The sequence below is a fragment of the Maylandia zebra genome, linkage group LG15 (assembly GCF_041146795.1).
Source record: "Maylandia zebra isolate NMK-2024a linkage group LG15, Mzebra_GT3a, whole genome shotgun sequence".
Classification (NCBI taxonomy): Eukaryota; Metazoa; Chordata; class Actinopteri; order Cichliformes; family Cichlidae; genus Maylandia; species Maylandia zebra.
The window spans coordinates 14,813,341-14,832,252 of NC_135181.1; the positions used below are offsets into that span (position 1 = coordinate 14,813,341).

General features: G+C 40.6%; 2 protein-coding genes and 1 long non-coding RNA gene across 4 annotated transcripts in view; 2 read left to right on the top strand and 1 right to left on the bottom strand.

Annotated features, from left to right (window-relative positions):
* The window catches only part of ezrb (ezrin b), a 31,664-nt gene extending 24,602 nt beyond the window's left edge, over nt 1-7,062 (top strand). The window contains exons 10-14 of the mRNA XM_004550426.2: nt 639-769; nt 1,468-1,628; nt 2,951-3,043; nt 3,203-3,439; nt 5,336-7,062. Of these exons, the coding sequence (XP_004550483.1) occupies nt 639-769; nt 1,468-1,628; nt 2,951-3,043; nt 3,203-3,439; nt 5,336-5,500 (787 nt within the window). The 3' untranslated portion in view covers nt 5,501-7,062. The remainder of the gene's footprint in view (nt 1-638; nt 770-1,467; nt 1,629-2,950; nt 3,044-3,202; nt 3,440-5,335) is intronic.
* A 350-nt stretch (nt 7,063-7,412) lies between these two features.
* sytl3 (synaptotagmin-like 3) lies at nt 7,413-18,868 on the bottom strand. 2 transcript variants are annotated; one of them, XM_004550427.3, is made up of 14 exons: nt 18,739-18,868; nt 15,917-16,202; nt 15,071-15,280; nt 13,638-13,705; nt 12,638-12,689; nt 12,471-12,537; nt 12,306-12,378; nt 11,737-11,864; nt 11,289-11,411; nt 10,926-11,092; nt 10,717-10,813; nt 10,001-10,171; nt 9,835-9,891; nt 7,413-8,844 (listed from the first exon to the last, which is right to left on the bottom strand). In XM_004550427.3, the coding sequence occupies exons 2-13, from the start codon at nt 16,012-16,014 to the stop codon at nt 9,859-9,861; spliced, it is 1,287 nt and encodes a 428-aa protein (XP_004550484.1). In that variant the 5' UTR covers nt 16,015-16,202; nt 18,739-18,868; the 3' UTR covers nt 7,413-8,844; nt 9,835-9,858. The 2 variants fall into 2 exon arrangements, with proteins under 2 accessions (XP_004550484.1, XP_012774475.1); XM_012919021.3 differs by lacking the exon at nt 18,739-18,868 and adding an exon at nt 16,315-16,435.
* On the top strand, nt 7,765-13,779 carry LOC143412628 (uncharacterized). Its single transcript, XR_013093144.1, has 5 exons — nt 7,765-7,835; nt 9,891-10,106; nt 10,959-11,111; nt 11,770-11,878; nt 13,675-13,779. It is a non-coding gene; the product is annotated as an uncharacterized LOC143412628 (long non-coding RNA).
* Nucleotides 18,869-18,912: the final 44 nt, after the last annotated feature.

Below are 18,912 nucleotides of genomic sequence, written 5' to 3' on the forward strand. Positions count from 1 at the left end.
GTCAAATGAAGTTTAACTAAGAATAGAGAATAGAGAGATGAATAACTTATCCCAAATTTGAGAAAATGAACCGTTCAGTTTTTTAGATTAAGGCAGATTGACATAAAGTTTTCTGAGAGACAAACAAAGTCCGGCTGTGGAGTATTTTAAAATTATAGTGGATTCCAAGAGTTTGTAAGAGACTAAAATTAATCATAACCCAGTATATAAAAGTTAATTGCTAAGTTACTAATGAATTATTTGGACATTTAGTGGACAAACAATTAGTTAAAAAATTAACTGAAGCCAATAATTTCATTGCTGTGAGTAAAATTCTTGGTTACTGAGGGCTCTGCTCACATCCTTCTATCAGCTGATTTCACGCCAGCTTTTTATAGCTCTCATAAACCCTGAAGTCATTCAGTTTGCCAAGTCTTTGTGAGTGTCATGCAACTTAAAATCACAAGACTTCACCTGTATAATATGACTGCGTGAAAAAAATCATATTTAAATGTCTTGTTGTTTTCACTAGCTCTTATAGAGCAGTTTTTGCAAACATGCACCAAATGCCACGTTTGTGTGTGTGCCTTTTGCAGTAACCATGTATCAACTACATCAGTTCTGTTTGTGTCCTCACGGCTGCTTTCTGTTATCTGCAGAGCCCAGCTGGAGAATGAGAAGAAGAAGAGAGAGGCCATTGAGAAAGAGAAGGAGCAGATGGAGCAAGAGAAGCAGGACCTGATGATGAGGCTCTACCAGTTTGAGGAGAAGACCAAGAAGGCAGAGAAAGGTGAGGCGAGGGGAAAGATGTATCTGAGTGTGTGTGTGAAAATATTTGGAATATGTGTGTATGTGTTGTTATGCAGGTTGGTAACAATAGGTCATTAGGATATGCATTCAGTTTACTTGTTGTGTAAATTAAATGATTAATCAAAGGCAACCCCCTGCCCGCAAAATAACACTAAAAGCAGCATGGCATGAAGCACAGTTATTAGTAGTCATTGTCTTTTTGATTACATATGGCTCTGTATTCAAAACAGAGGAACAAAAACTACATCTTGGAATGGACTCTCTGCTTTTTTGTCATAAACAAAAGACAAAACAATTTGATTGACTTACGGAAGCAGTCTGGTTGTAAATTAACTCTGATTTCCAGTGTTTGTTGTTAAATGATTTAAATTCCAGCTGATCAAACACCTGGAGCATTATAAATAAGAAAGCATTCACGCAGTCATGGTGCAGAGCTTTGTTGGTATTCAGGAAACATGTTTGACATCTGACAGGTTTACTTTTTATTGAACTTCCTTATTAAGAGACTGCTGTGAGGTGGTGGTCTCAGTTAATAGTAACAAATATACAGATATATACTGCTGCTCTGTTAGCTTATAAGATAATGAAAAAAATAACATATGAACATAAATATCTACACGTTTAGATAAAGTATTTGTGTCATATTATATTTTCTTTCCCCCTCTTTTTGCATGTTAGATTTGCAAGACCAGGTGCAGAGAGCCATGATGCTGGAGCAGGAGCGCAGGAGAGCAGAGGAGGAGGCAGCTCGTCTGGAGGCAGAGCGTCAGGCTGCCCTGCTGGCTAAAGAGGAGCTGGCCCGCCACTCTGAGCAACAGAAGAAGAGTCAGGAGCAGCTGGTCAGTGTTTTAAATCAGTCTTTTGTGATTTTTCCTTTATTTTCCTCTCATTTCAATACTGTTACATAGGTGGATGCTCATGATAAGCATCCAGACAAAAGCATTTTGTAGTGTCTAGCTGGTCCACACCGCTAACAGCCCCTCAGAACCACCTGCAAGACTGTGCTTCAGTTCAACTGTCCTGACACGAAAAGCTGTGGTTCCTACTCCACATTCAGGCACCAGACACAGTTTTATTAGACACCTGCTGTGACGCCCTCTTTACTTAAACCCCATTAAGGCATTTGTAATGGATTAAGTCCATGTGCAGCTTCCGCTCACAGAAGACGTGTGAGAGCATTGATACGAACTTGTTTGAACCCACGTATCTCATTAACGATAGTGTTTTCACTAACTTCATTTTCCAGTCGAGCACCTTTCACATAATTTCATGGCTTGCTGGAGGCAGCCTACACCCACTGAACAGCTAGAGAAGGCGTGCCGTTTAATGCTGAGCAGGGTATACTTCAGTGTGGTGAAAGACAAGCCGTTGACATTGTTGTAGTTGTGAGAAGGAATGTACCACAACACCCAGAGAGGCTACACGGTCTGGTTAGGTTTAATTAAGATGCCTCCTCACAGTGACAGCTGCTTCCTGTTTCATTATTTCTTTTTTTAATGATGCCGGCAGTTTGCAATAATCCAAAAATGAACTATTACAGTTTTTACACTGGTTTCCTATCATATTTTCTGAATTAGTAATCAAATGTAGTTTTAAATCTACCTGTTTTCTTTGTGACTCTTTAGAATTTTTTAATATATATATTTTATATTTTTGTAATGCATACTGAGGCTTAAAGCTAAAAATATCAAACAAGTGAAAGATCAGAGGAAGGTTTAAACTAACATTAAAATTAATTCTTACAGAAAATTTAAAATCTGATTAACAAAGTTTCTTTATTTTTGGGAGGAGAAGTAAAAACATAACAGGGAAAAAAGGTCATTTAATATGACACTTATAATAAATCAAGCTGCCTATATTTATTTTTGGAAACTCTTTGAAATGCTTTGAAACAATTGTGGTCTGTTAGGTTAGTTTCTCATTAGAAGGAGAAGGTTCTAGTCTCTTGAAGTGTAGGCATAGAAGTAGTATAGTGGTAGTATAAGACAACAGACATGAGCAAAATGAGATGTATTTTTTCTGGATGCTACAAAAGTCTTTATTTGCCATTCTGTATAAAATAATATGTTACTCTTATTTCTTGTTTTCTTTTGTGTGTGTGTGTGTGTGTGTGTGTGTGTGTGTGTGTGTGTGTGTGTGTGTGTGTGTGTGTGTGTGTCAGGCTGCTGAGCTGGCAGAGCACACAGCAAAGATCAGCCTGCTCGAGGAGGCTAAGAAACGCAAGGAGGAGGAGGCCAACTCATGGCAGCTCAGGGTGAGAGCTTTAATGTGACCACAGTGCCGTTTACTCAGGCTCACTCAGCTGTTTCTGTCTGAAACAAGGACTGAATTAAATTATTGCCTACCTTATATTTGCAGTTAGAAATTCTATAGCGTTGATTTTGAGCTGACTGACCTTCTCTGTCATCACCAGGCCCGTGAGGCCCAGGACGATCTGATTAAAACCAAGGAGGAGCTGAACAATGTGATGACGACGCCTCTGCCGCCACCACCTCCTCCCATGTACGACCACCTCATGGATGACAACAGTGACGACAACACCAGCATGCACAGCGCCGACCTGCACGTGGAAGGCATCAACGACCACCGCAACGAGGAGGATCGCCTGACTGAGGCCGAGAAGAACGAGCGCGTCCAGAAACAGCTGAAGGTGAAAACTAGCACCTCACACAGTCAGTCATTGGCGAGCGTGATGGCACATTAACACCTTTATCTGAGGTTATCAGCTGTGTTAAGAATAGAACACAAAAACAGTGCTGCGTGTGTGGTTCCTGCAATTCAGTTAAATAATCAGGAAGAATTACCTGCTTTCATGCTTATCTGTTACTGTGTTACCCAACATTAGGGTAGAAGATCTGTACAGACAGATTTAGAAATAGAACTTCCTCCTCAGGTAATCTTAGTCCGAATTAGCTGACAGCTTGAAACAAGTCTAGACAGAGAAGAGTTTAACTGGAACAAACAGTTTGGCTGTGAAAGCACAGAAGGGCCTGGTGTTATTGAATGCATCAGAGTTCTCATTGAAGCCTTGATCTAACTTAAACACTATTAACACCAAAGCAATTTTTGCAGTCCATAAGACTAGAATAGCACTACATTCTGTAAAAGCCAGTTCACAGCTGTAGTTTCTGTTAAAATTGAAAGATTACAAGTTTCACCGCATTCATCCTGTTATCACTTCTCTTTCGACCTTCACGTAGAACCAAAGCTGTTGAGCTCTGGCTCGATTATCTATACTAGACTATAACATCAGGAAGTTGAAATCAGCGGTACCTTTGAATGTTTGAACTTGATGTTGGAGACCAGCTCAGTCACCTGATCGCCCTGTATCCTATCTCAAAGCTGCGTTCAGAAATGAGGGGCGTTTATGCAGGAAGCGAACTGCTCATCACGCATCGCTTTGACAGTTGGTCGCTAGCAGACGATTTGGGCTCTGGTTGTCAAGGCATTTACCACGCCATACTATATAACAGTTAACAGCATCTTTTGTTTCACTCACATCAATATTAACTAAGTGCTCATCTAGAAGTTGCAAAAACTTCACATGGCCAGAGGTTATTTCACTCGTCATTGCTTCAAGTTGCTAGATATGTCATTGACTTTCTGTTATCGCCGATTGCCCAGTTGATTGTCGCTTCCTGTGTGGAGAGCAAAAACTTTACTGCTCACTACTTTATATAAAGTCAGCTCTCAGTTTCCTGCCACAGAAACTGCCGCAGACCAATATATATTTTCTGTTTCTAATAGTCATATTGTTTTTAATGGGAAAACTACAAGAGTTTGGAAGAAAATTTTGAATCTGCTGAGAAATTTTTCCAAATCTCTTGCAGATGCATGGAAATGTATTTGATTTTTGAGCCAAGTTTAACTTACAGGAGATAACGGTGTAAAATTCTCAGGGCTGAAGAATATATTCAAGCCCTTTTTTCATTTTTTTAATGGACCAATCTAGAAGTGATCAAGCAAACTGTAGTGATTTTACAGGAACGTCGTCACAGCCTGTTTTCAGCCATGAACTTCAGAAAGTGTCAGGAGAATCAGATCAGGACAAGCCGTCCTTTCTCACACGTGTCAAACAGCAGGAGACAGCTTGGACAAATGATCACTGCTGGAAACACTGTATGCAATTTAGGCTACATCGTCACATACACTGGTGTTTTTATAAAGAAAAGAAAAAAAAACAAAAAATGTTTATCGCTAAAGCAACACACATTGATAGAACTCTTGATAGAACTCTAATCATACAGAGATGTTGATGTCTCACGGCAAAAAAAAAGAGGGAAAAATGTTTGTCGTCCTCATCCACGTGTAAATGCAGAAACTGAGTTTCCAAACTACTGTTTTGTGTAGGAGGTGCCAAACATGATGTGCATTTGCTAGATGGAAGGTTAAAGACTGATTAACACATATGTCTTTGTGGGGTATAAAGTTCGAGGCTATAGTGAGCTAAAATGGACACGGTGACTCATTCATGGAACTGTATAAGAGGCGGCATTGTTGGTTTTTGCCCTCAGATCTCATTCTTCTTCCTTTCCTCCACCCTCAGGCCCTGACCTCAGAGCTGGCTCAGGCACGTGATGAATCCAAGAATACCGCCAACGACCTCCTCCACAGTGAGAACGTGCGAGCTGGCCGAGACAAATACAAGACTCTGCGACAGATCAGGCAGGGCAACACCAAGCAGAGGATCGATGAGTTCGAAGCCTTATAAGGAGCCCTCGGAAAACGTACCCTTTCTGAATGGTCACTACATATCTCACTCTTCGACTGCCAGATCAACACACAACCATACCCGGACATGTTTAACACACTGCTGCAGACTGAATTGAAGCAGTATAAGCAGAGCAGAAGCATCACTACAGAGAGCAAGAAACTCCTGTTATGTGTGCCCTGCTGGATGCAGGGCTTTGCAAACCCTCTGAAGAAATATTAGTGCCAAAAACTTTCCCTTTTGTCTCTACTTAGTGTTTCATTTCCCGTTTGTGTATTTAATTGTGTAATTTGAGCAATTCAGACCAAAAATAGTCATCTGTTTTTAGAGGTGGGATGGAGTGGGGGATTAGCCAAATTATTTTAGTATTTTATGATGCGCACAGAGAGAAAATAGTACAAGCTTTGCTTATTTTTGATGGAGGACCGTTTGTTGTTCATGGCGACCACTCAGAAAGGGGGAACGAGCAGAAAAATAGTTTTTATTTTCCATCATATTTGAACACTTCCATTTATGTTTAATATTGCTATTCTGTAGGTTAAAAAAATTAATCCCTAGTTGGATATTTATATATGGGACATTTAAAAAGGGTATTTCATTTTGGTTTGTATATTTTTGCTATCTTCTGATAACAAAACATTCAATATGTTTTAAAGATTTTATATATTGACCAAACAACAACGGTCTTATGTTCCATATGTTTTCCTTTAGATCAATAAATTAAAGAAATATTCATTGTAAATTATTATTTTTTACCGTAGGAAATATATTCAGCTGCATGCTATTAAAATCACGTCAGAAGATCTCTAGCTATCTAGGTACTTTTATCATTATCATTATTATTATTAATAACATTATTATTATTGTTTTTTTGCCATGCAGTTCACAGAACAGCGATGCATCTTTTTCTTGAGAGCAGGTTTAATATTTCTGTTTCTGCCTGTTCCGTGTCATGTCACTGAAGAGTGAGAAACGAACATTTTCACACTCTAAAGTGGCCTTTGGTCGCCCCTCTGCAGGGGTCAGTCCCAGACAGCCGCTCGACACGTCTCAGCCAAGGTGCTTAGTCACCCAAAAAACAAAAAACAACAACAATAAGATGCAATTCTGAAAACCTTTGGGGTTTTTTTTTTGTTTGTGTTACATCTCCAGAGTTTCATGGACTGACCCAGATTGAATAAAACCAAGTCTCATGTTCTCCTTTCTGGACATTTATTAGTATTTACTGACTCACAGCTCTGCTGGACTTTGTATATGAACAGGATTTTATATTGAGGTGTTTAAGAATTTGGCAATTAAAAAAAAAAGATTACATGTCTGTGTGTACTTTGTAAAATATATATTTCAAAGTAAGTAGACACTTCTGTCCTCATTCTTTCTGGACCGGGATGTTTTAATGGGTTTGCCTTATGCCTCTGAGTCTTAGCCTTGCTAGCCCATGTGGGTTTAACCATGTAAAGCCAAGTGTATCATATCTGATACAAATTAAAACTCATATATGCAAATTAATATAAATATATATATTTGTCAGGAGGTTCAATAAAATCAATTTTCAAAAAATATTAGAATTTTCTGGTCATTCTGTCATTGTTCTGGGTTTACAGTGTTAAAGACAGACCAGGATGACAGGATGGATTGCTTTGGAGGTTGTATCAATTTTCATGTTCTCCCAAACAACGACTGCTGGGCGCTGATGATAATAGCTTTGTCAGGCGTTGGCATTACAAAGCCAAACTGTATGAAAAGGTAGTCCAAAGACTTGGGACTGGTTCTGGCTTGGGATGTTGTGAGATTGATGTTTGTGTTTTTGAATAAAAGAAGTCACCAGATGTTCAATGAATTGAAAATGAAACGTGATGCAGAAATTTCCTTTCAAGATGAGCTCTAAAATGAAGTCAGACACGCTAAATGCTTCCCAAAAAGTAGAGCTTTATATTTATAATATCAGCATGTCAGGACTCCCTCACGTTGTTTTGATTCATATTCAGATACTTTTATTTTTACAAAAGCAATTCAGTGTGACAGAAAAATAAATAAAATGACAAAAAACGAAAACAGACATGCACGTGGAAGCTGATCGACTTATTATCTGACAGCTATACTACACATACACTGTAAATAGTTGAATGCTAAATGAGCGTCTTAAAGTGCTGGATGTAAACAAAAATAAATAAATAAATAAATAAATAAATACAATGAGTCTGTAAGCGGCCTGTGCCGCTGCTGGCTTCAATTTCTCCACCTGTTGACGCAGGCGAGCTGACGTCACGCTTAACCTGGTGAGCCTCCAGTTGCCATGGTGAGCCGGGAGAACGCGGAGTCAACAGAATTCCAGGTCAGTGACATCACTGCCCCCAGCACAGAAACCGCCTTATTCCTTCTCTTCTTCTGCTGCTGCTTTCACACGCCGCGTCCACAGAGACAAGAAACGTGTCTTTGTACTCGAAGAGCCGCTGTGTGGTGTGTCTGTGCGTGTGTGTCTGAAGCGACTCAAACTGCTTCCGCTCCACCGCCGGGTGTGGCTCCAGATTTCATTTGTCAGTAACGTTAGCTTAGCGTCTCTTCCACTAATTTTATTTGCATGGACGTTTTGTTGCTGCTCTCCTCTGACAGAAGAACATGGGCATTAACGAGGAAAATGGGTCTGAACGGATCGACGAATGTCAGCAGAGAGGCCTTGAACGGAAGTGGCATCACTTTAACTGTTTAACATTTATAAAGCAATAAAATTGTACGTGCTAGCCGTCTGCAACTATGAAGCATCCACAAGCAGTTAATAAACAAATATGTCGGTATGTTAGGTACAACCTCCATCAGGAAGCTGGCTTATCCAATCTTTCTTTAGCTTAAAACTGCAGCACAGGATATTATAAAGTAATTATTAAACAGACTTGGAGCCCATGGTTATAGACTGTAACTTGATTTTTTCAAGTTTCAAGGTGCTTAGCAGATGAAAAAAAAAAAGAAACAGAAAGCTAAATAAATATAACAAGCATAAATAATGTTTCTATAAAGCAATTGATTTTTTTTATAGTCTGTTCTATAATGCAAAAAAATATTAATTAATCACAACTGCTTTGCTTGAGGTGGTGTATACATTCATAACGATTGTAGATGCTTCACAGGCGGCATTAAAGTGTTTCCACAGAGGATGTTCAGAAGTGGATCTCTGCTGTTATTGTTCCATTCAAGTCCCCATTATGGTGCCTCAGAGAGGCAGGAGGTGCTTTGATCCCACAGAGTGACGTCCTGGACGAGCAGCAGTGGAGGACTTCAGTCTCCCTCTTTTTTTTTTGAAATGGGCGTCTTGTGGATGAGCTCTCTGCTGGCTCCCAGTCAGACGCCTAAATGAGACACGTACATACACAAACACACGAGTTATGTAAACACTCCCTCATGCTTGTTGAACAATGTTGAACAATTACACTTGCGTTCAAAAAGTCACACACCAGAACACACATAGCACACCTGAGGCCTGCTCACACAAGGAGACACACAGGGCCACAATGACGTGTATTTACACTCTGAGTCATGTTTACACTAATGGGAAGGTGTGAAGGACGGTTAGTGGATCATTGCTATGTGGCCCAGTTTGCCTTAAAGGACAACACAAGGTATCCAAAACAGATCCTCTCCTGACCCCTAGTGCCAAAATGAATGCACCTAAAAGGTTAAGGCTCTTGAAATGTGCCTTTAAAAATTATATTAAACTCAATTACAGCTCACTTAAATAAAAAAATAATTTTTTTTACTTATTTTATTTCATTTTTATTAGTAGACCCTGACCAGCCTTTTCTGAAAAGTGTTGATGACGTTCTCTTAAAATAGTGGTTTTCATAGCTCGCACCTCAGCCCACTTGATAACCACACCAGAAAACCACCTGGAGGATTTCGAACAACATGATATCACTAGCAAATAAAGTAACCTTTAGTCAGAAGAAAACTTTTATTTCAATATTAAATCATTTATATTTGACATATATTAAAATATTTGTTCTGGGGACACTGGCAGAGATGAGTGTAGGTGTAAGTGGGTTGCAAAGTGGTTTGCAGGCCAAAGCAGCTTTAATATTGCCCTATATGATTTAATTTGCCAATTTAAATGAATAAAAAGGTATCAGGTGACCCAGATCAGCTGATCTGATAGGTTTACGCTTGTGCTCGACTATGTGACCTCAAACTCACGTACATACACCTTGTAAATTACAGCTTTCAGAATCACTGTCCCACTTGTACTACACCACCTACTACATATGAACTAAAAAACACATGAACTACACAAGCCTGACGAAAACAAAGCGCTAGACAGACGTTTAAGCAAGCTACAAACTCACCATGACTCCGGCCAGCGGTTCTCCTCACTCCTGATCACCTCCGTTTTGTCTTTCAGGCTGAAGGACACAGGAAGGAGATTTTATAGAAAACCACTTCCATATCAGCCATACAGGCAAAAGTCTTCAGCAATAATAAACAAATCTTTTCTGCCGTGCTCCATTTTACCTTCGGACACAGTGGATACCAGTTAAAGCACTGGAATGCCTTGTCTTCAAATCTCCAGCCGTCCAGAGGGATGAGGACTTCACCAAGAAAAACTTTCCTTTTCAGGGTACCTGAATGCCACACAGTCGCCTGTAGCCTCTTTCCAATGAGCATGTTGCGCTGTATGCCATACTGTGAAAAACATTTAAATTTTAGTGAATGCTGTTTACGTTCACAACATTTATTTAAATGTTTTCTTTAAACACTGATTAAGCACATGAGTTTATGGTCTCAGGGCCTAGTTTTGAGTGTTATAGAGCAGCGGATGATATTATTTTTGTAAAATTGAATCAGAGTCAGAAAGGGAGTTAGCCGGGGTACCATGGAGTGTCCCCCAGTTTTAAGTTCTTGCTCTTTATTTCTGGCTTTAAAACACCCAGATGACTGTAGTGAAAAGGCTCAGCTCAAGTCTTCACAGCAGGACTTTACATCAATTACTGAGCGACGTCACAGTGGCTATATCCATCTTTTATATACAGACTATGATGGCATCTCAGAGTAGATCATATTTTTGATGCACCAGATAAAAAACTTTCAAAGGAAGAATTTACTGCCCATGAAATCAATAATTTTGTTTCTATAAGTCATGAGCATGCATATGTGCATGCTGCAAGTTTTATTAAACTGATGACACATAGAGACATCCAAAAATAGCTGAAGAGGTTCTTTGTTTTTACCTTCAAAACTTCATTGTAAACCGGATCAGTCGTGTTCTTCTTCACTGACGTCTTCAGTTTGCAGCTCTTGTCCGGCAGCACGTAGATTTTCACGTATCTGTGCAGCAGAATACAAAATAAAAAAATGCTGTTGAAGCTTTGATGGAAAATCACAGGAAATGCGCTCTGCCTCTTTGTGTTGCACAGAGTGACATCAAACGTGTCCTTACGGGTGACACTTCCTCTTCTTGCTGTCTCCGTAGGACAGGTTTCTGCAGGTGCCGACTGTGATCTCCAGACGGGAGGTGTTGGTGTTGAAGGCCAGAGCCAGCTCCAGTTCTCCGGTCACAGAAACGCTCTCAAAGCCCAACTCTGTGCTGGTGCTGCTGCAGCTGCCCTGAGGGAGCCAAATACAGGTTATAGCATCAATTTTACACTTCAGAGGAAAAGGATGAGAGAGGTGTGAGAGAGGATAATTATAAGAGGGGATTTTGTGATCAGGGCTGTTACTTTTGAATATTTTAACCACCGGATGTTGTTTGGGGATTTTATTCAATTTTTTTTTTTTTTAATGAAAATCAGCTGTGACTTACTCTCTTCCCTTCAGAGTACTCAGAACCGAATGAAGTCTCGTCCTCTGCCCCGGTGGAGGAGCCCTCCTGGTCGCTGTCTTTGCTTTTCTTGAACAGGTTTGGAAGACTTGGGACTTTGAAGAGCTGCACAAAGAAAGAAAGTCGTTTTCTTTACTCTGCTTTTGAACTTTTTTATATGATATAAAACTAGAAAACATCAAGGAGCAGTTTAGGCACAAAAAGCAAAAAGTCGCACTCTCTCTCAGATTTGAGGTTGCTGATGTTATTCCCTGTCATCACCAGCAGGTGCTGCTAAAGGCCCTGAATCAGTTCCCCGTTTTATCTGTGATTTCCCGCTTCCACTCTCAGGCCCAAATATGTGCTCTGCAAAAACACTTTCACTTGCAGCAGAAGCAGCGCTACCACCACAAACTCGACTTGAGTTCAGTGACTGATGCTTTCGACCTACCGTGCTCGATTTGTTTATGTCTGTGTCTGACAGGCTCTTTTGGGTGGAGTGGGTAAAGCTCGAGCCTCTCCATCTGTTGTCGACCTTCAGCAGATCTTCACGGACGTCGTTTTGAGAATTGGAAATCTCTGCAAAGGGAAATGTAAGAAAAGCACAACCCAGTAAATGCCTGTTTACTGGAAAACAAATTTAACGAAGAGGTGCATCCTGTGCTCGGACAAACAACGCTGCTCAAAGAGCTGTGCATGCGTGGTGGTGTTATCTCCTGCATCATCTAAAGCCTCTTTTGCTGATGCAGTAGGTGTCATGAGCTCACGAGGCTTTTTTTTTCTTCTAAATTATCTCTGGTGAATTTCCTTTGTGGTTATTACTGTGCGTATATTGAGCTCATGATCAGAGTGTGTTTGATAACATCCACAGGAAGTGATGCTACTAATTTCGAAGCAACAATTTCTCACAACTGCACACTGAGAGTATCTGTTGTGTGTTGCACTTTCTGTTATTAAGAAGTAAAGAATTACTGAGCCTGGCAATGCTGACCGCTGGGCCGAGGTTGAACAACGACTTACTTTTAATGTGACTCGTGAAGGAAACCATTAGATTTTCCACAGATTTGGTGAAAGGCTTTGAGTTTTTCCAATCCTGCAGATCAAAAAAAGTAATAATGATTAATCACTTTATACATGTTTCATTTTAACTTGTAAAAAAAATGGGAAAAGAAAATAATACTTTACCCCAGATCTGCTCAGGAAGTGATAATCCAAGTGAGGTGGAGGAGTGGGAGGCACAATGGATATATGACTGCGAAGATACACGAGTCAAAAAATGTAATTTTACAACCACATCGGGACAGAGACTTAACCTGATGTAGAAAAATAAACACTTAGAAGGTAAATAATACCTCAGCACATTGTAGGTCTTCAGTAGATTCTCCCCAACCGTCTCATATTTGTCTGAAAGGACATCAGGAAGGAACAGAAAACCATTTAAATATCCTTAATAGTTAAGTGTTATGATGCCTAGCCACACTATGAACTGAACACATAAAGCCAGCAACATAAAACAACTGCGTTCATTCATATTTTATGAGTCAGTGTAGCTGAACAAGCGTGCATTAATATTGAATAATGATTTATATTTAAAAAAGGAAAAGCAGCTGTGTATGCAGCATGCAAGCGATCCTCTATACTTATTTACAGCTGCTGCCAGTTTAATGTCTACAAGTTCAGAACATATGATAACCATGAGAATATTTTAATCTCTCCCTTTTTAAATTAATGTTCTCAGGATTGTAACTCAAGGAGGCGACCTGTGCTGTTTACTGAACATCAGAGCTGTGAGCTCTAACTTGTGATTGACGGTCATGTTAAACTCTATCTGGAGGGTTGCTGTCGGACGAGCAGACTCTATCTCTATCAGTTGCAAAGGCAGCAAGTGTACTCATAACTTCCTTAGTCTCTTAGGGATGTGAGACAGCAGTCCCAGTTCAGAATTGCAAGCCAACAAGTTGGAGTAAGAAGCTGCAGGTTGGGTCAGTGATCATTCCTGTGTTTGATACTCAATAATAATGTTATTAGGAGTTTTGGTGACTCCTCTGGGCCCTTTTTTATTTCTCTTTTATTTGGTTAGCTTTAGTTTTATGTTGAAACGACAGTGTTCTGGAGTGTAATGAAATAATGCCGAACAGTATCGTGGCATCTCTGCTGCTCTGACACTCAAACTGAATTTCGGATTTGATTGTTGTTTGCCCTGCACACTGTCTGAAGATGTAGCGCTAAAAATCAGAGATAAAAAAAATTCTTTAGCAGAGGATGTGCAGACCAGAGATGGGGGAAGTTACCCCCACACCCTGCAAATCACACCCTATGTGTATGCATGCAGTTTGGGTTTTGCATACAAACCTGTGGTGACTGGAAATTTCTTTGACTTTTCTTCTAGAAACCATTCTCCGGACTTGATTTTTACATCCCTGTGAAGAGGAAGAGCGCCGTGATGAGCAGGTAGAAATGACAAGACGGCCACAATCAATAAAACTACAACTGCAACATCTTCATTTCTCTTTTGAATTTAGCTTTAGTTTGACAAATGTATCTTCGTTCTTTCACAGATAATTAAAGTAGTAAAAGAACAGTTACATCCTTTTCTGAAAGACAAGGCGTAGGTTTCGGAGAAAAACATGCCCCCTCAGTATTCAGAACAAATCATCTATAAATGTGGACACATTTTTACACATGTAAAATACCCACACTGAAAATGAAGAGGCCAAAAATACGTGTAGGAAATACACCTAATCTAAATTTCACTTTTCAGAGATGCTATCTGCATATTTCAAATGTTTATGACAGAGTCCATATAGGGGAAGGGAAGGGGAAGTTTTAAAGAAGCGACAGGATGTGTTAAAATATCTCGTCCCATCTTAACAAGCTAATTAGCGTCACAGCTATTTTAAATAGGACTTGGGACACTTTAAAAGTTATTAGAATAGTTTGTGGTTGATTACCAAACAGCTGGAATGTTGATGATTAATTAAAACAGCGACACTTGACCTGAAACTCATGTTAAAGTTGTAGATTTAATGTAGGTATCAATCAGTCTGAGCGCAGACCTTATTATTATCGGTTTTCACTCATTATCATTTCCTTCATAAATCTGCTCAACAGAATAATTACCCACATTTTTATGGAGTTGGAGTTCATCTACTCTTGCTGTGGTTAGTCGGCTCTTGAGGGATTTATTTCAATCATGTTGCTTTAGTGTCCTTGACACAATTTCCTCTTTTTTTGTAGCAATCGGTGCCTTTTAAACTGCAAGTCAGTCTTTTCATCATGTTCCTGCAACTGAGGAGGGGGGTTTCAGTCTTTACGTGAAGCTGCTGACTGGAGAAACTGCAGTTTAACAGGGGTGTAGCTAAATCTAGGCTCTTAGTGGTTTGGTCCACTGTCCCCTATTCCCTAATGCCTTTACTTTGAAGGGGAATCTTATACTGTTACGGGGAACGTTTTATGGATGCGGGAAGTCCGTCCACAATTAAATTAGTGTTCTAAATCATTGAATTATCAAATAATTGGTCAGGTTTTTATTTCTAATGTCATTTTCTGATCTCCCACGGACTGTTTAACCATTTCATTGGATAGTTCAGCATGACGACGAGCTCTCTCAACAGTACACAAACAGAGTAAAAGTGAAAGTGTGAGATTTGAGCCTCAGTTACAGTAACCTTCAGTCAGTCACTGCTGGGCTTTACACACGCACAGTCATTCAGTGCTTGATTTGAGCCTCGCTGAGTCACACATTTCAACCCTCTGTACAGCAGGCTCGCTGGTGGCCTCCCTACCTGTATGCGTGGCAGACCGTGCACTTCCAGATCGCTGCTCCCACACGACACTTGTTGCAGATGCGGTGGCTGCAGCCGCGGCAGACTGCGCCAGAGTTCCAGAACTTTCCCAGCGGCCTCTGGCAGCGGGCGCAGGTCCGCTCGCCGTACTGCCGGGCATAGCTCTTTGCACCCTTCCTTCGGAGCTCCTGCAGGTCGTATTTCATCCTCCTGAGAATAGGGAGAACCACAGAGAGCTTTAACTGCGAGATTCACAGACATTTCTCTTCTGACAATAATGAACAGTTTTTAGAACATTTTAATATTTTAAACATCCTTCAGAAATGCATCACTCTGTTATAGATGCTCAACATAAAGCCAGCAGATAAAAAATTCTTCTGGATATAAAAACTGAAGAACAGCATGGTTTTTAAAAAGTATGCCCTTATATGGGGACAATGGGGACATATGAGGTTTCTTTGAGAGCGTAACACAAAGTTACCATAGTTAAACAAGGTTTTATAACACTATATTGAGCAGAATTAAGTGTCAGCTGCAAAAAAACAAAACAAAAAAACCCCAAAACCAACAAGATTTAAAGTCCCCGTGTGAGAAGAAGGTTCTTTCTTTATTTTACGGCACAGTATGAACTTCTGATATCACACTCATGTCTGTATGTTAAGTATGAAACTACTAACAGTTCAGATTTGTAACAGGTAACATCTCTGAAACAGGTTTTGTTTTCAGAAGAATCATATTTTCGCTTTCACGTAATCAATATAAGAGCAGTCGGCCCTGCCTCCTTCCAGCATCCCTAAAAATCTAATTTCATCCCAGCACCTATTAACACTGTTTGAAATGACCCACCTGATCCTGTCTTCTTCGATTGCTCGCATCTGTTTGTCTCTCCGAAGAACCTCCAGGATGCTCTCTCTCTCCATAACTTGAAGCAAACTTAAATCCATGTTTTTGAATTAAAAAAAAGAAAGAAATACTGGTTCAGGTCTTCTGTCACTGTCACAGGTCCTGCTCTCTCTGTCTCTCCTCTCTGCTTCACCGTTTTCTTTTTTCACTCCTGTCTCCTCCTCCTCTCCTCTTTAGTCCTCCCCCTCACTGGGCCCAACCCTCAGATCGTCTCTTTCGTCTTCTGGAACTGAAAGATTAAAATAAGGGAGATAGCAAGGTTATTTCGCGAGCAGCGGAGATTCCCCTTTCCACATCAGAAAGCTACTTGTAGTATTTCTACTTGAATGATTTAAAATAACCTTCTTATCTCCAAGAATACCCGGGATGACGTAAATAGTTGCTCGGCGGCACAGGATGTCATGAAAAAATGACATGTCCAGATCTGTGATGATCAGTTACCCCTCATTTCCCCTCATGCTGCTCATATCCTCACAGACCTCCGCTGTGTTAAACCACCGCTGCTTCCTCAGCTGCAGGAAGAGCAGCGATGCTTCACTGATGGCAGGGCAACAGCAAAACAAACCAAATGCCAACCCTGTGCATTATTGATGGCTGACGTGCACCCGTGGCCCAGTTTCTTTTTCTTTTTTGTTTTTATTATTAGATCAATAGCTCTGTTTCATGTTTTACTTCAAAAGAAGTCACTTGACAGTCCTTGGAAATAAGCTCATCCACTGGTTTGAGGTTTACAACAGAAGATCAGCTGTGTGTGTTTGTGAAGAAGCTAGAATATCTTGAACACATCTCATGTCTTGTATTTTCTTGGCTTACTGAAAATGTTCAGTTTGCATAACATTGCATGTAGAGTTGTGACTGTGTTACTTACCACAAACAGTCATCATGCAATTTAACAGATGTAGCTGTGAACTGGCTTGAAAGTGACACATGGACCTTATTTTTTGTTTTTTAATCCTTAGTTATTTTTAATCACTGCCTCTCTTCCACAGCTTGTCTCTTCTCCCTCCCCTCACCCCCAACTAGTCAAATGGTTGCCCCTCCTTGAACCTAGCTCTGCTTGAAGTGGAGCTTTTCCTTTCCACTGTCGCCAAGGGGTCAAAGGCGGTTGTTATTGTAGATTCTTTACACTACAATTTAAAGCACATTGAGACGACTGCTGTTGTGATTTGGCGCTGTGTAAACAAAACTGAACTGAATTGCTTGCATGCCTGACCCCACAGCTGGGTGTGTGGTCAGTTTATAAGGAGGGTCAATCAGCAACGTGGGAGGAAGTAAAGGAGAAAGCTGATTCTTTAATATCTCATTCATTTGGAAGACGTCATTCCCGAGCGCTTAACATCTCAATCTGGACTGAGACCATTTTCCTTCCCGGCAGCGCACAGGCGTGGGGAGCAGAGGGGAAATGGCCTGTCGAAGAGCTGGATGTCAACCTGTGTTAGCAGATAAGGCCCGTTGTTGTCACTAAACAGAGCTGCCAGGAGGCTGAAGATAACAGTCAGTGCTAGTAATAATTAGGCCTCACGGCTCAGAGAGGGGCACGGCTGTTATCTGTCCTCTGCTTACGTGCTCTGTGCCGCTCTTGAGCTCTAAATACCAGGCGAGGCAACAAGTTGCACACTTAAAAACTACTAGTAGCAGATTCCTCATTCGAAGAGTAGCTCAGTTTACAGATGATCGTCTTCGTTATCACAATAATGCAAGCACACTCATCTCAGACTCGCCTCTACGATGCAAAGGGGCCATAATGATTCAGGCTTTGCGTGGTTTAGTGGTTAGCGCTTTAACATCCGAGAAGAGAGCGAGGAGGATTGTATCAGGCCACCGCAGCAATGACAGTAAAAAGGGCACTTGACTAATTTCATTGAGACCTACATATAGCATATCGTGAGAAACCCCAAGGCGGTCACGTGGTCTCTGACACACTTCCCACCCAGATGAGGGGCTTCCAGGAAGGCTTCAGTGACAGCATGCAAACTCTGGCCTTAAAGCCAGAAGCGTCTGCAGCAAGTGAATTCCAAATAAAAACCTCACAGCTGCTTTTTCATGCTTGCAACCCACAGTGACTGACAATAGAAACTATGTCAGGTACACATTTTTAAAAATGACCCATCTAACAAAACTCACTCACGTCACAAAACCTTGCTGTGAGGTGACACAGACTCCCAAAATACTTTCCAGGAAATTATGTGCATGTTATCGAGCTGCGTGTATATTTAAACTAAACTTATCATCTTCATGCAGTTCATCACAGCAACTGAAAAAAAAAAAAGAAGCTCAGAAAAGCTGGCGTCATCTTTCTGCATTTCCTTTGCAAGAGACGTGCCCTCTGCTTCAGTTTGAGCCGGATTTGAAAACTTTCATAAAAGAGTTGAAATAAAGAAACTACTGACTCAAGGTACACTTGAAAATATGAATGCCAGATGAAGTAATAAAACATTTGAAGTCATACAGATTGATCATCATAAGAAGAGCATGCAGTAGACCTTATTCAGCCAGCTCAGCAATTCAACAACTGAATGGCGGACTTCACAGAAAGATTTTACACAACAAAAAATTTTTTTTTCTTTCTCAATGACTAAAGATGCAGTGAGACAACTTGTACCCTCTTCTTGCCAAACCATCAACCGACACTTGAGAAAAGCATTGTGACAACTGCACCAGCCTTGCAACAACCTCAAATGGAAAGTAGGCTCAGGTTTTCTGACATGAGAATTGGGTCACCTCAGAGTTTACGAGGTGCAGAGCTGAAAGCTGCAAGATCTTACCTTCTGGCTTCTTGCGCTGCCGGAGTGGTCAGCCTGAGGAAGTGGCAGACTTTAAGCACATAGGGTAACGTACTTCCTTCCTTTTCACATGTACATGTACAGCTTCAACCTGAAGGAGACTTGAAGAGCAACTGCTGCTTCCCTCGCTCTACATGACGCTGTAAATTCAATCGT

Excerpts from the sequence above, each read along its gene's own strand:
- sytl3 (XM_004550427.3), bottom strand. The coding sequence starts at position 16,014 with ATGGATTTAAGTTTGCTTCAAGTTATGGAGAGAGAGAGCATCCTGGAG. Across the intron at positions 10,172-10,716 it reads TTTACAATGAAGTTTTGAAG|TATGGCATACAGCGCAACAT; the intron begins GTAAAAACAAAG and ends TGTTTTTCACAG. Across the intron at positions 9,892-10,000 it reads GGTATCCACTGTGTCCGAAG|CCTGAAAGACAAAACGGAGG; the intron begins GTAAAATGGAGC and ends TGTGTCCTTCAG.